This window comes from Acanthopagrus latus, chromosome 2 (genome assembly GCF_904848185.1).
Source record: "Acanthopagrus latus isolate v.2019 chromosome 2, fAcaLat1.1, whole genome shotgun sequence".
NCBI classification, from domain to species: domain Eukaryota; kingdom Metazoa; phylum Chordata; class Actinopteri; order Spariformes; family Sparidae; genus Acanthopagrus; species Acanthopagrus latus.
Window position 1 is genome coordinate 12,596,918 of NC_051040.1, and position 17,691 is coordinate 12,614,608.

General features: G+C 43.1%; 2 protein-coding genes across 5 annotated transcripts; both read left to right on the plus strand.

Annotated features, from left to right (window-relative positions):
* The first annotated feature begins 1,051 nt into the window (after positions 1–1,051).
* Positions 1,052–6,178, plus strand: sptssb (serine palmitoyltransferase, small subunit B). Of its 4 annotated transcripts, none has more exons than XR_005078296.1 (2): positions 1,052–1,694; positions 3,786–3,840. XR_005078296.1 is itself a non-coding variant. In XM_037118122.1 (2 exons), exon 2 carries the CDS (start codon positions 4,186–4,188, stop codon positions 4,426–4,428), a length of 243 nt encoding a protein of 80 aa, XP_036974017.1. In that variant the 5' UTR covers positions 1,052–1,694; positions 4,178–4,185; the 3' UTR covers positions 4,429–6,178. The 4 variants fall into 4 exon arrangements, 3 of the variants coding, with proteins under 3 accessions (XP_036974017.1, XP_036974003.1, XP_036974012.1); XM_037118122.1 differs by lacking the exon at positions 3,786–3,840 and adding an exon at positions 4,178–6,178; XM_037118108.1 differs by lacking the exon at positions 3,786–3,840 and adding an exon at positions 4,178–6,178 and having other exon boundaries at positions 1,052–1,474.
* Positions 6,179–14,256: 8,078 nt separating this feature from the next.
* Positions 14,257–17,072, plus strand: otol1b (otolin 1b). The gene is made up of 5 exons (XM_037080643.1): positions 14,257–14,372; positions 14,850–15,265; positions 15,346–15,435; positions 15,909–15,980; positions 16,069–17,072. The coding sequence occupies exons 2-5, from the start codon at positions 14,863–14,865 to the stop codon at positions 16,965–16,967; spliced, it is 1,464 nt and encodes a 487-aa protein (XP_036936538.1). The 5' UTR covers positions 14,257–14,372; positions 14,850–14,862; the 3' UTR covers positions 16,968–17,072.
* The last annotated feature ends 619 nt before the right edge of the window (positions 17,073–17,691 follow it).

Genomic DNA, 17,691 nt, shown 5'->3' on the forward strand with positions numbered 1-17,691 from the left:
GCATGTGCACACACTGAGCCCCCCTGACCCAAATACTTTCCCCCTTTATCCCCCTTTAACCTATTTCTAGTATTACACTCACTTTCGGAGTCTGAGTGACATGTTGTTAGAGCAGCAACACCTGAGCTATTTAGGTCCACGGAGGCTGGTTGTCTGCTTTGAATACTGATTTGCAAAGTACTTGTGCTGAAGCAGGTCAGAACAGGTCGCGTAAAGACAACAGTAGATACTACAAAGAGGTGTTGAATCTCTGCGAAGGCTTCATTTTGTTCATGCGCTCTGTCTGGCGTTCCAAACCAGTCCTCGTCCTTGTGGCGCTGCAGTGTATCCATGCGTAAACGGTGCGCCACGGCGCCACTGCCCGTGTTTACACATCAATAATGCACAGTGTTGTCAAGTGCAGGAACTGAACAAGTCAGCAACCCTGGAGCAGATAGAAGATAAGATTTCCTAACTGTTTGTCCAGCTGCTCACAAACAGAGGCACAACTTCTCAGCTTATTATATCGGATTTTGTTTTCCAGGGGTGTTCGGGCTGTGCGTTTTTTTTCTCTTGGTTGTCCTTTTTGAAGGCACCCTCCAGAGTCAGTCCGGAAACGTTTTATTAGTTTGTTTGGAAGAGGTATTGAAAAGAAGAATGGTTAACTGACACTTTTCTCGATGCATGTTTGAGTGCGCGTAGGCAAAACAGAGCCCGGCTGCCGCTGGGAGTTGATCAACCCTGCGGGTAGTGCGTAATGCGTTTACGCAAGGAGCACCTCACCAGTCACACACCTCCTCCGTACACCTTTGTTTTTGAGTTACCGTATTCACCATAGCATTATCATTCTTATGCATAATCATCAACGCATAGACTGCACTGACGAGGACAATAAAAGCAGAGAGGGGTGTCTGATAAGCTATTTTCCGCATGTTTAAATCAATATTTCAAATTAGTCTCCAAGATTGCTCGGAGAACACTGATCCTGTCTGTGATGTGTGCACTGACGTGGGTCCAGCGTGTTTTTGTTTTTTGTTTTTTACTTTTACTTGAGAAACAGGCGATACGCAGATGCATGACTGTTAAAAAAAAATACACATTTGTCTAGTATTTGGCTCCCAAAAATAAACTACGTTGCAGCATCCCGACGCTGCGCTGGTATGAGTGCATACCAGCATCCTGCCAGTCTGTGCTGCCTCGGCTTGTTTGCCCATCCTGCTGCTTCTGCCGCTGCCTACGTCAGAGGTGGTGCTGCAGCAGCGTCGGGCTGCAGCATGGTGGGACCGATGCGCAGGGGGGGAGATGCGGCACCGGCTGAGGAAAGTTTAAGTATGCGGCACAAAGCAGGGGGCTCCTTGCATGGCTGAAAACAGAGCTGCGACCAAGACATCGAGTCCTCCTGAGCCTCCCACTGAAACACACACACACACACACACACAACGGCCCGTCGCGTCGTCGCTCCGCGGTCACTTCACCTGCACCATCTGCGAGCCAGGTGAGTGTGAGCACGAGCAAGTGGGTGTGGTGTCATTCTCACAGCGTGTATGAGCTGCTACATATAGGCCCGTGGGGGGGAAACTAGCGAGGCAGCTTTTCGTTTACACAAAGCAGAGCAGCGGCAGCGGGACGCGGGCTGCAGTCTGACTGTCTGTGGCTCGTCCAGTCGTTCTGTCTCATTAGTGCAACGTCCAGGGGATCTGACTCCGGCTGCTGAGGTAAGCCACCATTTAGATTTATTATGGCGTTATTATGATCATACAGAATACAGACTCGATACTCAATCATCTGAGGATGCGATTTGTTCATGTGACCGGCCGCACCAGGAGACTTCTGCGTCAGTTATTTTTTGGGCTCTTTGCTGCACTCGTGCTGTATAGTATTTAAATCAGGGAAGTCAATCTGGCCCCCTGCTGTGTAGAGCAGCTCCCATGTGCCTTATTTTCATAGCCTATCTGTTGGAGTATATTCTAGAAAGCCAGGTGCACCTGTAGCGCACCTGTCGGCCCCGCCCCCTACCTGTGCAGCAGGACCTGTTAACGCCTGCGGATACGCAAAACTTCATCTAATACACACGTAGCTTTTCATCGGATATGTTTGAACGGTGCACTAATTGCAGACAACATGAAGAGAAAGATTTGTTTCATGTGTTTGTTAAAGAGGCACTATGTAGTTTTGGAGAATAAATTAAAACTCATATTTACAATATTAATGAGGTAATAACAGAATTGTTTTCCATAACTGAAAAAATAGCTGTTCTCAGAGGAAAATAAGGTCCCCAGAATACTGTTTGAAGCTAGAAGGGTGGCAGGGTCCGCCACATATAAGCAAAGTAAAACAGTATGAAATTGTGTTGGCCCTTAATTTAGTTAGTTTAATCTGTGTATTCAGTCATTAAATCAAAACGTGTTTGTGTATTTAGTTTGTTTAGGCATAAAGAAATCAGTCAATGAAGTTTTTTTTTTTTTTTTTTTCATCTGGTTAAAATTTCCTCCCCAATAACTACAGACTGCACCTTTAAAGTGTATGTTTTATGTGCTGTATGTTTGCTAAGGGTGGAACATTTACCCTCCTCACAACACATGAATTAATTTCCCATGTGTGTTAAGTGTTGGAATAAGTGGGGACTGTTTTGTGTCCATGTGGGAAACCCGGCGTCTATTTCATTGGTGTCTCTCTGACTGTTACAGGACTCTGAGCTCCCATGAGGCCCGCTTGATTGTGTGTTTGGAGGGGGTTAATTCCCAATTTCCTCTCACACCACCTAATTAATAAACACACAGCTACAAGGACTGTTTTTCTATTCAAGGATTATTTTTCCATTGTGGTTACGCAGTCGTCCCCACGGATAATAATTAACAGGAGGGAGAGCGCGTCTCAGTCTGCGTGTGTGTGCGTTGGTGAAAATTATACATGTTGTGTTTTTGTGAAATCCCAAGAGTTTTATAGAATAATCCTCTGTACTAACGGGCAGTCAATATTTTTCCAGAGTAAAGTTCCAGTGTTTCCGTACTGAATTTATCTACAGGTTTTATTTCTCACATCCTGTCTCATGATGCCACTTTGAGCTCCCTGTCCAGACTGCTAACTGCATGCTTTAAAACAGCTACATGGGCAGTTAGCAGTTGAGCAGGTAAACTGTCCCCCCACTAGTTTGGAGCTTGAGTAAGGTGGCCTTTTCTTACATATTGCACCCTTAAAGTTGAGGGATTTCCATAATAATATATAATCAGCTCATAAAATAATATGTTATGGATTAAACAAGCAGAGTATAAAGTAGTTTTACTTTGATTGACATAAAATGGTGCCTATCCAATAATATGGAAAATAAGGAGAGTCATTCTTCCCCTTCATGTACACTTAAACTTGTAATTCTTTGAGTAGGTTGTGTTGTTAAAGGAACAGTGCACCAAAAATGAAAATTCAGTTATTTACTACTGGAGATTCACAGCAGAACAGACACAACTGAAGTTGATGGGAACTTGTTTTAACATGTAAAAAAACAACCCTCCCAAAAAATGTAAAATGGCCCCATACAGCTTGTCCAGTGTAATCCAAGTCTCTGGAGGCCCCGAGATCTCAAATTGATTTGAAAGATGTTATTTACAATCTTTATTAGACAAAATGTTCCCCGTTAGCTGCCAATCTAAAAGGGTTAGCACACATTGAGTCTGAGGTGGGTGCACAAGCTCTACCGAACGTTGACGGTGTAAATAAAGTCCTTTCAAATCAGTTGGAGATCTCAGGGCTTCGGGAGACTTGGATTATGGCTGTATGGGGCCATTAATTAATCCTTTTTGTTTCTTTAGTCCCCATCTACTTCAGTTGTTCAGGAGAATGCTGCAACACTGCTGTGAAGTGCCGGAAATGTTTTGTGGACTCTCCTGACTTTACATCAGCATGTGTGAGTAGATAATGACCAAATTTTCATTTTTTGGGTGAACTGTTCCTTTAATGTGTCTGCGCCTCAACTGCAGTAAGATTTTGAATGCAGGATTTGTGTGTAGTGTTTTTACCTTGAGGCACTGCCTCTGTGAGTTCTCAAATGTATTCTTTTTCCTTTTTATTTTTACAAACCATTTGAATTCTTATAATCACTCTCATCCTATCCCATCTCTCTCCATCACCTTCACCTCTGTCTTTCTATCCCCACCACATCCCCCCCGTCTCTTTCTTACGGCCACCACTTCCTGCCATCCAGCTTGCAAGATGAACTTCAAGAACCTTTTGGAGTACCTGGCCTGGCTGTACTACCAGTACCTGCTCATCACCGGCATCTATGTCCTGGAGCCGTGGGAAAAGTCCATCTTCAACTCCATCCTCTTCTCCGCCATCGCCATGGTGATCTACACCTCGTATGTCTTTGTGCCCATCCACGTGCGGCTCGCACTGGAGTTTTTCTCGGGGATCTTTGGCGGCCAGCCTGAGAGCACCATGGCACTCATGAACTAAACGAGGGAGAGGAAGAGGCAGCGGCTGGGTGGATTAACATGAAGTCCCCAAATCATTTCCTCCTCGGCCCCCAAAGTACCTCTTTACACCACGTTCATCCCCAACCACAGCGGTCAGTCACCTCATCTAATCGAGACTGAAAACATGAAGATTTTAATGGAACAATCTGGAAATCAGAGCCTTTCTATCTTCTTTACGTCCCAAACCCTCTGGCCTTACCCCACGGTATTAGACACTCGACTCTACATCACTTTCACACCCTCGCTGTGAAACGTCTTGTGAATTGTTGTTTGTCCTTTTTCTCTTTTATTGATTTTTTTTTTCTACCCACGTGTCCTGTGTGAGTGCATACCACCTCTGGGTTTTGCATGATAGGGTCATATGTGGGTGGTTCATTTGCATGCTCATCTCAATACAAAATATAGACACTTTTCTTTTCATCACGACTGTTAAGTCTTTAAAGGAGTATTCCTGTGATTTAGGTGGTCAGTTCCATATAATGGGGGCGAGAAACGAAGCAGCAGGGATGGTGATGTATAGACTTTTAGGCTGCGATCAGAGCCAAAGAAGACTTTTTACTTTTTTTTTTAGGACTCAGGAGTAAACTGAACATGGTGTATAAAATCGGTGTAGTGCCCCTTTAAGCATGTCTGTTCCAATCTACATCTGTGACACCATGTTATCACTGATTGTGAGTCGCTCTCTGGTGAAACGGGGGTTAGTTCTCTTCCCAACATTTCTGACATGCACTTAATGTTACTGGTTGATCTATGGTTTTGTATCAGAACCACCATCACCTTGTTTAAGTTGCCTTCATGCACTGTAATGCTAACTGGCAGGGTACACCGCACATTTCAAGTCACTGCGTAGCTGATATTCAAAGTGAAAGCTGACAGAAAAGCCCAAGCTATGCAATTAATCTAAAGGCATCACAATCAGGGATCTGTTTGTCCCAGGCCCTCATTTAGTGGTCAAAGCGAGTAATAAAAGGAAAAAATGTACCGGCATGTGTGCCGAGCCCTCTCTTTATCTCCTGTTTTTTGACTGGTTGGTATGTCAGGAAGGTGTGCTCAGTGCTGAGCATTAGCAAATATTGATACAACACTCCTTTTCATTTTAGGCTTGGCTTTGTTAATGACGAAGCTTAACTCAATCAACAGCCTCTGAACTCAAAGCAGAACTGTTTGCTGTCACATGCAAAGTGCAGTCAAATTGGCCTGAATGAAAAGCGAAGCCTGACAGGCGGAACGGAAACCCCGTCCTCCTCATCTATAGTTGATCTATAGAGAATGAGTCCTATCTGGTAGTTGGGATGAGTGTTGCATTTAGTTGTGTTTTAAAGATCATCTTTTATTATTTTTGCTTTGGGTCAAGGGCTCGCTGATTACAGTCTAATCATGATCTCTAACTTAACTTTATTTATACGGAGCTCTATATTTATATACACTGGTAAATGCTTGGCTGGTTACAATGTCAATTACCAAAACGTCTTTGATTATTTATATGTGTTCTCTTGTGGCCATAAATGATGCATCATTTTGTTCTTTACTTTGTTTTTCCACCTGAAAAAAGTGCTTTTATATTGTTCCCTGTTTGCTGCATTTCATTTGTGTTGTCTTTAACATGTTGCAGTCGTTCCAGACATTTCATGTACCGAGAATGAAGAGCTCGCTGAGAGGCTTTTTTTTCACTGTTCACCAAAATGAATGTTATATTTATACATGATGGCAACACGTCACTGCAATATTCAGAAAATAAAGACATCTGAAGATACTTTGACAAGTCCTCGTCTGGTATTTGATGAATTTATGCGGCAAATAAAGTCTGTTATTGCCTATAAAAAAGAGAAAATGGCTGTAGATTTACTGAGGAGTGCTGCTTCACCAATGCAGGTCTCAAAAACAGGTGCTCTTTGGATCCAAGGACGTATCATAAAACCCAAAAAGAGAGAATGTAGACTTATACTTTGATTTGTGTTGAAGAGGTTGTGACCAAATTGAAAATTGGAAAGCCACCTGCCAACTCAAGTGTCTGGATGTTTCATAAGTGTATCAAACTCCAACAAAAACGGTCTTTCTTTGGTTTATTTGCAAATTTCCAGTAGATGCATTTCAGTAAGTCCAAAACATAGTAATCCATGATCAAATAGTGACAAAAAGGCAGAGAGGAGATTCCAGGACTGTCCTAGAGCTTATAACAGCCAGTGACTAATCATGTAGACAAGTGACTAACTCTCTTTCCTTTGTCCTCTCTCCTGGTCCCCCTTACATGGACCATGTAAGACTATATGATGTGGATGTGTTTTCCAGCTGAAGGGGGAGCATCTGCAACCTTTTCAAAAGAGCCTAAAACCTGGGCTCTGCAAGAGCCTGCACTACAAATGATTCGACATCGGCTTTGAATTTACTTTGGGCTACATTGGGAGAGGTGCTTCCAGATCAACTTTCAGGAATAAGAATGATGCTAATCGCCTATATTGGATTCAACTCACAGTCTTCATCGGGGCGTACGGTATATAAAGGCTTTTGAATTTTGCAAAGCTTTGCAGTTACTTTGAAATGAAAGAACAAGCAAAACAAAGGCTCATGGGTAGCACATTCCTCATACAATTGGCTGTACTACATTATTTGAAATCACACAATAAGGGGCAGAGCCACCAAACCAGTTCTCCTTAGACAGTGTAGGAATGAATACCCAGCGGCTTGTCTTTCCCTCCTGCAGGTGGTACGAGGTGACCTGCCCGTGCCAACAAAGCTCTGTTTACCTGGAGCCGTCCATGTCCGTCCTCTTTGTTGGAGCAGACACGTTTTAGATGATGAGAGGCATCATCGTGAAATTAAATTTGCACTGGACATGCAAATTTCCTGCAATGATATCAATGTGGGTGAGGGAGCAGGAAAATATTTTGGTCATTGTCAGTGTCGCCGCAGTAGAGCGGCAGCCAGGTAACTATGTTTGTGCCTGGATTCCTCCATCTTTGTTTTTGTTTTGCCAGGAACACAAAAGCTGCAACACCCTCATTTCTCAACCTGCACATTCAAGTTAATTCTTAAATATGACTGAGGCCCTTTCCTTTCCTTTCCTTTCCTGTCCTGTCTTTCCTTTCCTTTCCTTTCCTTTCCTTTCCTTTCCTTTCCTCTTTTCAAATCTTTACCTCATGACATTCTTTTTCTTCTTTTACTTTCCTTTAGCTCACTTCATCTCCTCACCCGTACCATTTTCTTTTCCATACTTTTCTTTTCTCTTAATCGTATCATTACCTTTACCCCAGTTCCATTCCTTCCATTCCATTTCCTTTCCTTTTCCTTCCCTCTACTCTCGTCTCCCCTCATACATCCCGCTTAGTAAAGATTTTAAGTCTGCCTCGGGGTCTCTGAAGGACTGTCTTCTGTTGACACTTAACATGTTAATTTGCGTCCCGTGAAGGAAGAGGCCAGAGGTTATCTCCATAATGACAAGGTGTACACCAAGCCATCTGCAAACACTCGGAGGGCTGGTGTATTTTTTCTGTTGTGTTTACATGTCGCTTGTGAATTTAAACTGGGAGGCAGGGCTCGTAGCAACTGTGGAGTCTCACAGACAGAGACGTACGTGTCGCCAAGAAAACACACACACACACACACACACGCTCTTGTACGCCAACGGTGCCACCTCAGCCAAGTTTCAGGTAACAAGGACCCCCACAGAGAGCTCCAGTATTAATATTATTGCTAACAGTATATCTAACTAGTCTCTCTCTCTCTCTCTCTCTCTCTCTCTCTCTCTCTCCCTCTCACACACACACACATCTAAAGAGCAACGGTTTAACAGCCCATTGTTCAGCTCTGCTCTCCTACAGGTGTGTGTGTGCCTTTGCGGTGAGTGTCTCCATGGTAATGACCCCAGACTGATGTTTAGCCTTGATCTACGACAGACAACAATGGACAAATTTAGACACGCACACGGTATTACAGCTTGTTCGTCGACTCTGAATTAACTGTCTGACACCATATTTATATCTGGTCGGTTACTTTTCTTACTTACTTTTCCATTCTCTGACAAAATAGAATATGCTGTTTTTTTTCTTCAACTCAAAGTGTTTTTTTTCTAATCTAATTTAAAAGTTTCTCCTCGAGAAGCTTTAAGAGGTCACCAAACGTTTTAGTTATGATACTCATTAACCAAAAACCATGTAAAAAAAAGACAAATGATGCAAAGGCCTAACATCTCCACTGGATTATTCAAACGATATCATCATTAATACAACAATTAATATTCCATTCGTTAATATCGTGGTTAATGTCAGTATCACAGTATTGCGACAACCCTCCAATATTCAGCACACAAGTAATTGTTTTTTTAATCAAATTGTCAACTTATGAAATAAAATAATCAAAATGTTAATGTAGTGAAGTATAATGTAGCAGATAAATTAATATGGAACTAAAGTACAAGCACATGCACAAGTGGTGTACATGAGTAAATGTACTTAGTTACATTCCATCACTATTAAAAGTCAGTTTTTTGAATATTGACCCTTCTGTCACTGTTTGTATAAAATATGTGAAATGTTTCAAGGCCTGAATTTATGGACACATCACTAAACATCGCACTGAGTTGCAGCATACAGACATACTGAATGTCTTTTAAAGGCAGTGATTACAACAACATCTTAAATCTAAATCTGGTTAAAAAAGCATTCACATCCATCTTTTACAGCTTTGAATTTATTGCAGTTTTATCTCAGCCACAAAGTGAGCATCTCAAAAAAACACGAGTTGAATTTTATATTGTTCTGCATGGCTCACAAATGTGACTGACTTATCTGGATGTTTTCCAGCTCACTGCATGACTCAGTCTTGTGATTCATTGTGAAACTGAATTTTGCAACGATTGTGTGGTTTTTGAGTCACTTGTGTAAGGATCCGCTTCATAGAGATGAAGATAAATGGATGAATTAAAGGACTGGACAGGACAATAAACCTGCTATTACAATGTACTATAGTGGCCTGTTTTTGAAGGAACGTTGTTTGCACTGCTGGGTGTGTGTGTCTGTGTGCGTCTCTGCTCTGCCTGTTGTTATACAGTGTTTCAGACTCAAAGGGTCATCTCCAAAAAGTCGACAGTTTTATGGATGTGTAAATCAGTTTTCTTATCACACCATAATCCATGAATTGTTTATTCGCCAATACATTTATTTACGGTGTCCATTTCCCTTCTTTAATAGTTGAACTTCTCACTTTGACTTGACAGTCTTTGCATAGAGAGGAAAACAAAGGCGAATCACCCACTGAGCAAACAACACATAGATTAGATTAGACACAATAGCCAAAGTAGTTGCATGTTTTGTGATACTGCAGTGGAGATCAGGCACAGGCTCATATTATCATGTTCTGAGGATAAATGAATGTGTTGTTTCATGATTAACTCTATGTCAACACCAGAGTTATTTCCAGCCTGCTCTCTGCGCAGTCAGAGGAGGCTTGTCAGGTGGCAACTCAGATTAATTGTGCGATTCCTGGTATTCTTTGTTGATCAAAGATGGAGAAGGAGGAGGAAGTCATGTCGTGACAAAGCTTCCAGCTCCACGGTCTATCTCAGTCAGGAATCAGTCAATATGATTGTGTGGGAGTAGCTGGCCTGATAGCTGGAGCCAAACCCTGACATGGTCAATGGGCTTTTACTACAAAAGAACACATGTTGTGCTACGTTTGGTTCCTGGGAAATGTTGGTGAAGAGCACTGTAGCTTAATAAAGAGGTTGGATTGTTGCTTCATCAAAACCATCTAATATGAGCTCATGTATACTTTTGTTCATACCTCAAATTTGTACAGCAGGTGTCTTAAAGGGGCACTATGTATTTTGGGAAATTTAATTTACAGTATTAATGAAGTAATAACACAAACTCTGAAATATGTATTATTCCATAACTGGGTGAACAAGCTGTTCTCCGGGGAAAATATGGTTCTCAGAGCATTGTTTGAAGCTAGAAATGTGGCAGGGTCTGCCACATCTAAACAAAGTGAAACAGCATGAAACTGTTTGGCCCTTTAAGTTCTTCTTCTTTTTTTTTTTTTTAAATTAATACATTTTATCGCCAATTAGATTCTGCTAATCAGAGAAAATGTTGAGTATCGGATAATCAGCCTGATGAATCAGATTAATGTAGATATATGATGATTTATATATCAACTCATCATACAGTATCAGACACTTTTAGAACTGTTACGAGTTGTGTGAGTGACCTGTACTTTTACTAATATGATATATCATCATGCTGTCTTTAATACTACCCTGATACTTCTTACAATGATGACAAATAATAGTAAAGAGTCACAATAACAACAATAAATGGCAATGATAAAATACAAGTCGGTCTCAAAACAAATGTAGTACAGAAACTGAAAAAAGCACAAGTCTGCCACCAAGTGGTCAGCTGCTGAACTAAGCTGAGAAATCACCCTTAAGACATCCGTCTCAGAGTATGGTGCTGTAAACTCGTGGAAAACAGGGATGTTTTCATCAGTGTGTGCAAGCTGCTGTGAAGGAATGTTTGGCAGGGTACCAAGAATTTTATTGTGAAACACAGAACGGAGGGAGCAGGACAGAGTTGTGTAATTTCTCTTTCCCTTGATATAACCTTTCCTTTTTTCACAGGGTCATGAAGTCTGTTAGGTGAGCTTGACCTGAGCAGATTGCTGTTTCTTTTATATTTCTTTTAGCCTGATTTAGAGTTGGTGTGCTCGGTATGGGACCTTCGGGTACAACAGTGGGGCGGCACCTTAGGGAGTTTCTGTGGGAGTTTCTGTGGAGCTGCAGGACGGTGTAGGAGGAGTAAAGAAGGAGAGAGGGAACAAGAGGGTGGAAAAATCATCCATCCATTTACGACCCACATTGAGCATCTACTTTTTGTGCTGTTGAGGTGGTTTTTAGTTCCCCAGAGATACAACTCATGAACTCAAATCAATCTGGGAGCTCACAGGATCCTGTTTGTTTCGTTCTTCTGTCCAATCGCGAAAGTAAACTAACAGACACACAGTCAGTTAATTATGTTTACTGATAAACCAGAATACAGTTTTTGACATCAATACTCTTACTTTACTAAATTACTAAAACAGATTTACCTTTTTAATTATTTTTGATGTATTATTTTGTTAATAATAACCAACTCATCAAGGATTCATCTTCATCTTAATCTTCCTTGGCAAAAAATGTTCATTACCACACTATTACGAGGCATTCCTCTGTGTCTATGTCTGCGTGGGTTTTCTCTGGGTACTCCGGGTGCCTCCCAAAGTCCAAAGATGTGCAAAAAAGTCAGGTTAATAAGTTACTCCAAACTGTCAATAGGTGTGAATGTGAGCTTGAATGGCTGTTTGTCCCTGTATGTCAGCCCTGTGATGAACTGGCAACTTATCCAGTGTGTTCCCCCGCCGTCGCCCAATGTCAGCTGGGATTGATTCCAGCCCTCCCGTGACCCTGAAAAACGTAAGCGTTTTAAGATGATGGATGGACGGACAATTGCATGGGCTAGCAAGATCAAGATCTTTACAACAGGAAGCAGTGGTGCTCACGTCGCTTTGCTCAACAGGGGCCACCAAAAATCTTTGTAGCAGCTTTAACTTAAAGATGTGAGAAGGTTATGAATCTTTTCATCCTTTCATTCTTGGAAGGAAATGTTGACTTTTGTTACTTTAAATCGTACGTTCACCCAAAAATTACCACTGAAAAATGTTATCTACTCACCCTCAAGAAGAAGTCGGAGGAAGTTTTGTAGTCCAAAAAAATATTGGCAGAGCTTCACAGCAAAACATCATCATCTCCAAGATAACAAGGAACGGAAAAGAGTTTTTCAAGAGATGCAAAAAGACATCACCACACATTGATTCCCAAACGATCCCCAATCAAATGATGTGATCAGAAGAATCACTATTCATCTCTTTGCATATCCTGTACAAATACAGCAATGATCTGTCTGTTGGACTTCTAGATCCCTGGCGATACATTTTGTAAACAGAGATTCTACCATGAGCAAAACAACTTTTCTCTTGTGGAAAATGCCATCGTGTTGACACAACCAGCTGCGAGCGTATTAGAAACTGATCCAGTAACATCAGAGAAAGCGTGGCAGGGGGAAAGTGTTTCTGTCCCCTCTCTGACTACATGAGACGAGCCTTCACTGCCAGCACATCTCTTGCCAAAGTCATTAGCTGCTAATTCTGCAGCCTCTAGATTTTCTCTGATAAGATTCCACAGTGAGGAACAAAACAGCAGTCTATGGCCTTATGAGTATGATGTTGACAGTGGCCGACTGCTATGTTGGTTAGTAAACAAGTCTCTATCTTATTGTCTCACCCTCTCTATCTCTCTCTGTACACATTCCCTGCAGCTTCAGGATCTCCTTTACATGAACAGGGTTAATGTAAGGCAATACACCTCCATCCATCCAAGTCATCTTAGGTCCTCTCTCTGCTCGGCTGCACCCGTTGAGTAAGTTAACTCTTCCTTATCCCTCGCTCTATAGCCGGTGTGGATTGAAGCTGAGGGCAGGGCCGGTGCCAGTGTTAAATGAACGGACAGGTGAGCGGCGCCTGGGTCCTCTGTGACCAGCTGGGCACTGTAAGCTGACCGCCGCTGTTGTGTGTGGTCTGAATGGAGCTGAGAGACGATGGGGTTGAGGTCGGGCAAGGAGAACCCCAGAGGAACCCCTCTCCGGCTCTCTCAGGGCTCAGGTGCATATCTTACACTCCATCTGTTTGTCTTTTATGAAGGGGTAAGTCAGGGACACACCACCTGAGCTGCTGGGAAGAGGAGCATGTAAATGGAGGGTGAGGAGATAAAGAAAAGTGTATGTTAGGAGACAAAATGAAATAAACACAGTCAATTCTTCAGTAGCTCTCTCCTCGTCACCCCTCTCTGTTTCCCAAATTTCATTTCCCCTTCCTCCTGCTCGCTCATAGCTGGTCATAGATCCCTCTGAGGACGTGAGGTCTTTGACAACTGAGGCATGTCCGCTGCTCAAGCATTCATTGTCACGGACAAGTCGAGAGTTTCGACTAGACAGCTCACAGAAAATCACTTTTCTCCAAAAAGCCGATGCTATCTCGTTACACCGTAAGAATGAATCATTGTCCAGCCACACAGTATGAATCATAGTTAGCGAATGTGGCTGGGGGCTCATGTGCAGAAAGCCGGTCACAGTGATCAGGCAAGCATGGCGACTGCACTGATTTGATGGAGATTAACTGGTTCCTTTGACAAATATCTCGGGTTTAGCAACTGTTGAGTGAGGAGATTATCAGAGCTCTTTGGGCTAAAGCTTTCTTCTGGATTTCTACCAAGTGCAGCCTGTGCTACGCGCCAGTTTGCAGATGTCGTCTTAAATTCATCGCTGCAGATATTGTCGTCTGGGCGTACCGAAAGCATCACCCTGCACGACTGGGAATGGCGCCTTGCACGTAAAAGATCTTTCTTTCCTGCTTGCGGCTGCACGCAGATACAAACCAAACCCACGCTTGAAAACAGGCCGTTGTAGTGCCCTGGCCTCTGTCACAGAACCCTGTTTGCTTGGCTTTGTCCAGCGTAAGAGCCTGGGTAGTAGGCTGGATGTTGGAGGAATGCCTTCCGTATCGGGTGACCCATTGCCCCACGGCCTTTGCTCCTCGCCTAGCTCGCAGCGAGGGAGTGCTCCTGGCGGGCGCTGTATCCCATGTCACAAAAGCACCTTTCTACACAACAGGGGTACAGAGAATGGTCCACAGCACAGTGGTTCTCCTTGGGTCGGCTCCAGCCCGCCGTAGTTGGATTTCAAGACCTCCCCCTGTGCTTCCAGCAAACACCCTCATTGGTGGGGATGTTCTTTCGCCCAAGCCTGGCAGAGATATCAGAGGGACCTGGGGCTCCTGGTGCTCCCTCCAAGAGACCGCTAGAGAGGATAAATGACCATACCACTTATGCATAACTGGGTGAGTCTTACTATATTTATTAAACTATACATTTTGCTCAGAAAGTGTCAGCATGAGAGGTAACCCATGAAAATGCTTTGTGGATGTTTAAGAGGAGAGTGCTAGACTTCAAAAATCTGCCATCGTTACTGCAGGTTTTTAGCAGCTGAATTGAAAAAAAAAAATCACTTTTTTCAATAAAACCAGCATTGAATGGCCAAACTGCAGACTTACTGAGTCACAGAGGGAACAACGTAGCTCCAACATGAAAATGCCAATGTAGGAAAAATTCTAGGGACGTTGAAAAAGTGAGACAAAGAAGCTGATTTTTAAAAACAAATGTTGAAATTGTTTATCTCTGGTTACTACGGAGTGATTTCTAACAGTTAGCGGCTGATCATCATCAAACTATTTTTGTATCCTTATGTCTTTAAAACTAAAGTACACGGTAAAAGGAAACAGAAGACAAGTGTCACGTATAACCTTGTCTCTTCTCAGATCCAGGTCAACCATGAGGATTATCTCCTGTCAGTCGACTCTCGGGGCTGTAGTTGTTCTCACACTCACTGTGGTGTCCTGCGTTGAATCGAAGACCACACAGAAACCGAAGTACCAGTACACCAAGAAGCCAGTCCCTCAGATCACAGTGTACAACCCTGCCACCACCAGCATGCCCAAGACTCACAAGATAGTCCCGACTCTAAAACCTGTGGAGCCCCATCCGCTGCCCCCAATGGAGAAGACTACCTATCCAAGCCACATCTCTCCAAGGTACTACACAGAGAGCCCCGAGGTCCCTGGTGTCGGCCCTGAGAACTACACCCTGGATTACAACGAGTGCTACTTCAACTTCTGTGAGTGCTGTCCACCAGAGAGGGGCCCCAGGGGGCCAAAGGGAGACAGGGGCCTAGAAGGTATGAGTGCAATATAGAAAAATGCTTTTGATTTAATCAATTCAGTTGTTTTAAAATGTGACCTTTTGTTGCTTATTCAGGACCGCCAGGTGACAGAGGCCTTACAGGAGCAGCTGGTTTACCAGGACCACCGGGAGTGAGCGGTCCGATGGGGTTTAAAGGAGACAAGGGTGAATTTGATACACATTTCGAATTTCTGTTTACAAAATGTTTCATTCAGTAAGTGAATTTCTAAATTAAAGACCTTTTTAACTTTGATGATCTTTTACATGCACAAGAACAAATATAACACACTGAAGGAAAGGGAAATAAATGAGAAAGCATATTAGGTCTTCTTTAATATTTGCTGATAAAGATTTGTTTGTGGATATACTCAACACTGCTGGTCACTGGGCCCCCCTGTTCCCTTGAAATGACTAATGATAATGATAGTAAGATCTGTGTTGAATAATCATGCAAGTATGAGTAAGTAGTAAGAAAATGACATCATGTCACTGTAATGGAGCCTTAAAACCAGGAAAAGACACCACTCATATGTAATATCACGATAGAAGGAGATCCAAAATCTAGGATGATATAAAGTCCTAATAGTTTATGTTAGATATTGAGAGTTGATTTGAACTTTAGCATGTTAATTTCTCAGGGGAAAGAGGTGACAGAGGAGGCAGTGGGACCGCCGGCCCACCAGGAGTCCCAGGGAAGCCAGGACAAAAAGGTGCCAAATTGTTCAGGTGATTGCTGATTTTTTTTTTACATTGTATCCATACATCAGTAGCTCTTAAATTGTTTCTTTCACCTTGCAGGTGAGGTTGGCCCAAAAGCTGAGAAAGGTGAAGTAGGGTTGCAAGGTGTCAAAGGTGTTAGCGGGGAGAAAGGGGAGCCAGGCCAGAATGGAACTGCTGGCGAGAAAGGGGAACCAGGAAAAGAAGGTCCAGCTGGACCTCCAGGAGTGGCTGTTGAATCAGGACCTAAGGGAGACAAGGGGGATAAGGGGGAGTGTGGCACATTCGGGGAGCGAGGACAGAAAGGTGAGCGAGGGGACTCTGGGCCTCCTGGCATCCCCGGAGCGATGGGCATCCCAGGAATAAATGGCAAGCATGGCGCCCCAGGTCCTGTAGGTGTCCGAGGGGATCCAGGACCTCCTGGAGCACAAGGAGAACCAGGGGTTAGAGGATCTCAGGGACCACAAGGCATAAGAGGGATGATTGGGCCCAAAGGGGACAGAGGTTACCCTGGGATGAGAGGTGAGCGGGGCTTTCGTGGATTTAAAGGTGCGAAAGGATCAGGGGTTCCCCAGAAACGCTCAGCCTTCAGTGTGGGGATCTCTCCAAGAAAGTCCTTCCCTCCTTCTGGCTTCCCGATCCGCTTCGACAAAGTCTTCTACAATGAGGAGAACCACTTCAACGTCACGTCCAACAGCTTCACATGCGTCCATGCTGGGGTTTACGTCTTCTCCTTCCACATCACTGTCCGCAATCAGCCACTGAGGGCCACCCTAGTGGTGAATGGGTCACGGCGGGTAAGGACACGGGACTCTCTGTATGGTCAAGACATCGACCAGGCGTCCACTTTGGTGGTGCTGCGGCTGGCGGTGGGTGATCAGGTGTGGATGGAGACCTTCAGAGACTGGAATGGGGCGTATGCCAGCAGTGAGGATGACAGCATCTTCTCTGGATTCCTGCTTTACTCAGACAAGCCCTGACACGCCACTGAAAATATCCTCCTTTATACTGGACTGTTCCAACGTGACTGTATCCATGAAAAGGCCAAATACTGGTGGTGCTACTTTATACTCATCATTTATGAACTGCTCAAAAGCTGGACTGCACACTAGTATGGAATATATTAAGGTGCAGTTCAACCAAAAATGAAGATTTAGTCATTATGGACTCGCCTTCAAGCCAATAGAACATTGGATGAATTTTTGTAGTCCACAAAACATTTCTGGAGCTTCACGGCAAAACAAGGTTGCAGCATTCTCCTGAAAGACTGAAGCAGCTGGTGACTTGTTTTAAAATGTAAAAAAAAAAAGTGTGAAATAAAAACAGAGAGAAAACAGAGTAGATAATGACTAAATGTTCATTTTTGGACAAACTGTTCCTTTAAAGTTGGTCAGTATCATATCATGTTTATCGCATCATTTTCTCACTTGTATCATCTTTTTTTATTTTTACCTGTTGCATTTGAATAAAAATTTTAAAAACTCACATAAACTGTCTTGTTACTGCTGATATATTTATTAACATTTGGATCTACGGGTCATGCAAAACAGTTCTTTATATATCTGTAGATACAAGGTAAATTATCCAGTCCACAGAAATTAGGTCAGTCGGTAGGCATTTAAAGGGGTTCTGTTTAACTTCTGTGTTGTGATGAAAGCCGGTCGTAAGTTTATGTTAGGTTAGTTTATACTTCATTTCTAACGT

Bases quoted from the DNA above. Each gene is read 5' to 3' on its own strand.
- sptssb (XM_037118108.1), top strand. From the start codon at position 1,339: ATGGCTGAAAACAGAGCTGCGACCAAGACATCGAGTCCTCCTGAGCCT. The intron at 1,475-4,177 runs GTGAGTGTGAGC...CCTGCCATCCAG, and splicing joins CTGCACCATCTGCGAGCCAG to CTTGCAAGATGAACTTCAAG.
- otol1b (XM_037080643.1), top strand. From the start codon at position 14,863: ATGAGGATTATCTCCTGTCAGTCGACTCTCGGGGCTGTAGTTGTTCTC. The intron at 15,436-15,908 runs GTGAATTTGATA...TTAATTTCTCAG, and splicing joins GGGGTTTAAAGGAGACAAGG to GGGAAAGAGGTGACAGAGGA. The intron at 15,981-16,068 runs GTGCCAAATTGT...TTCACCTTGCAG, and splicing joins AGGGAAGCCAGGACAAAAAG to GTGAGGTTGGCCCAAAAGCT.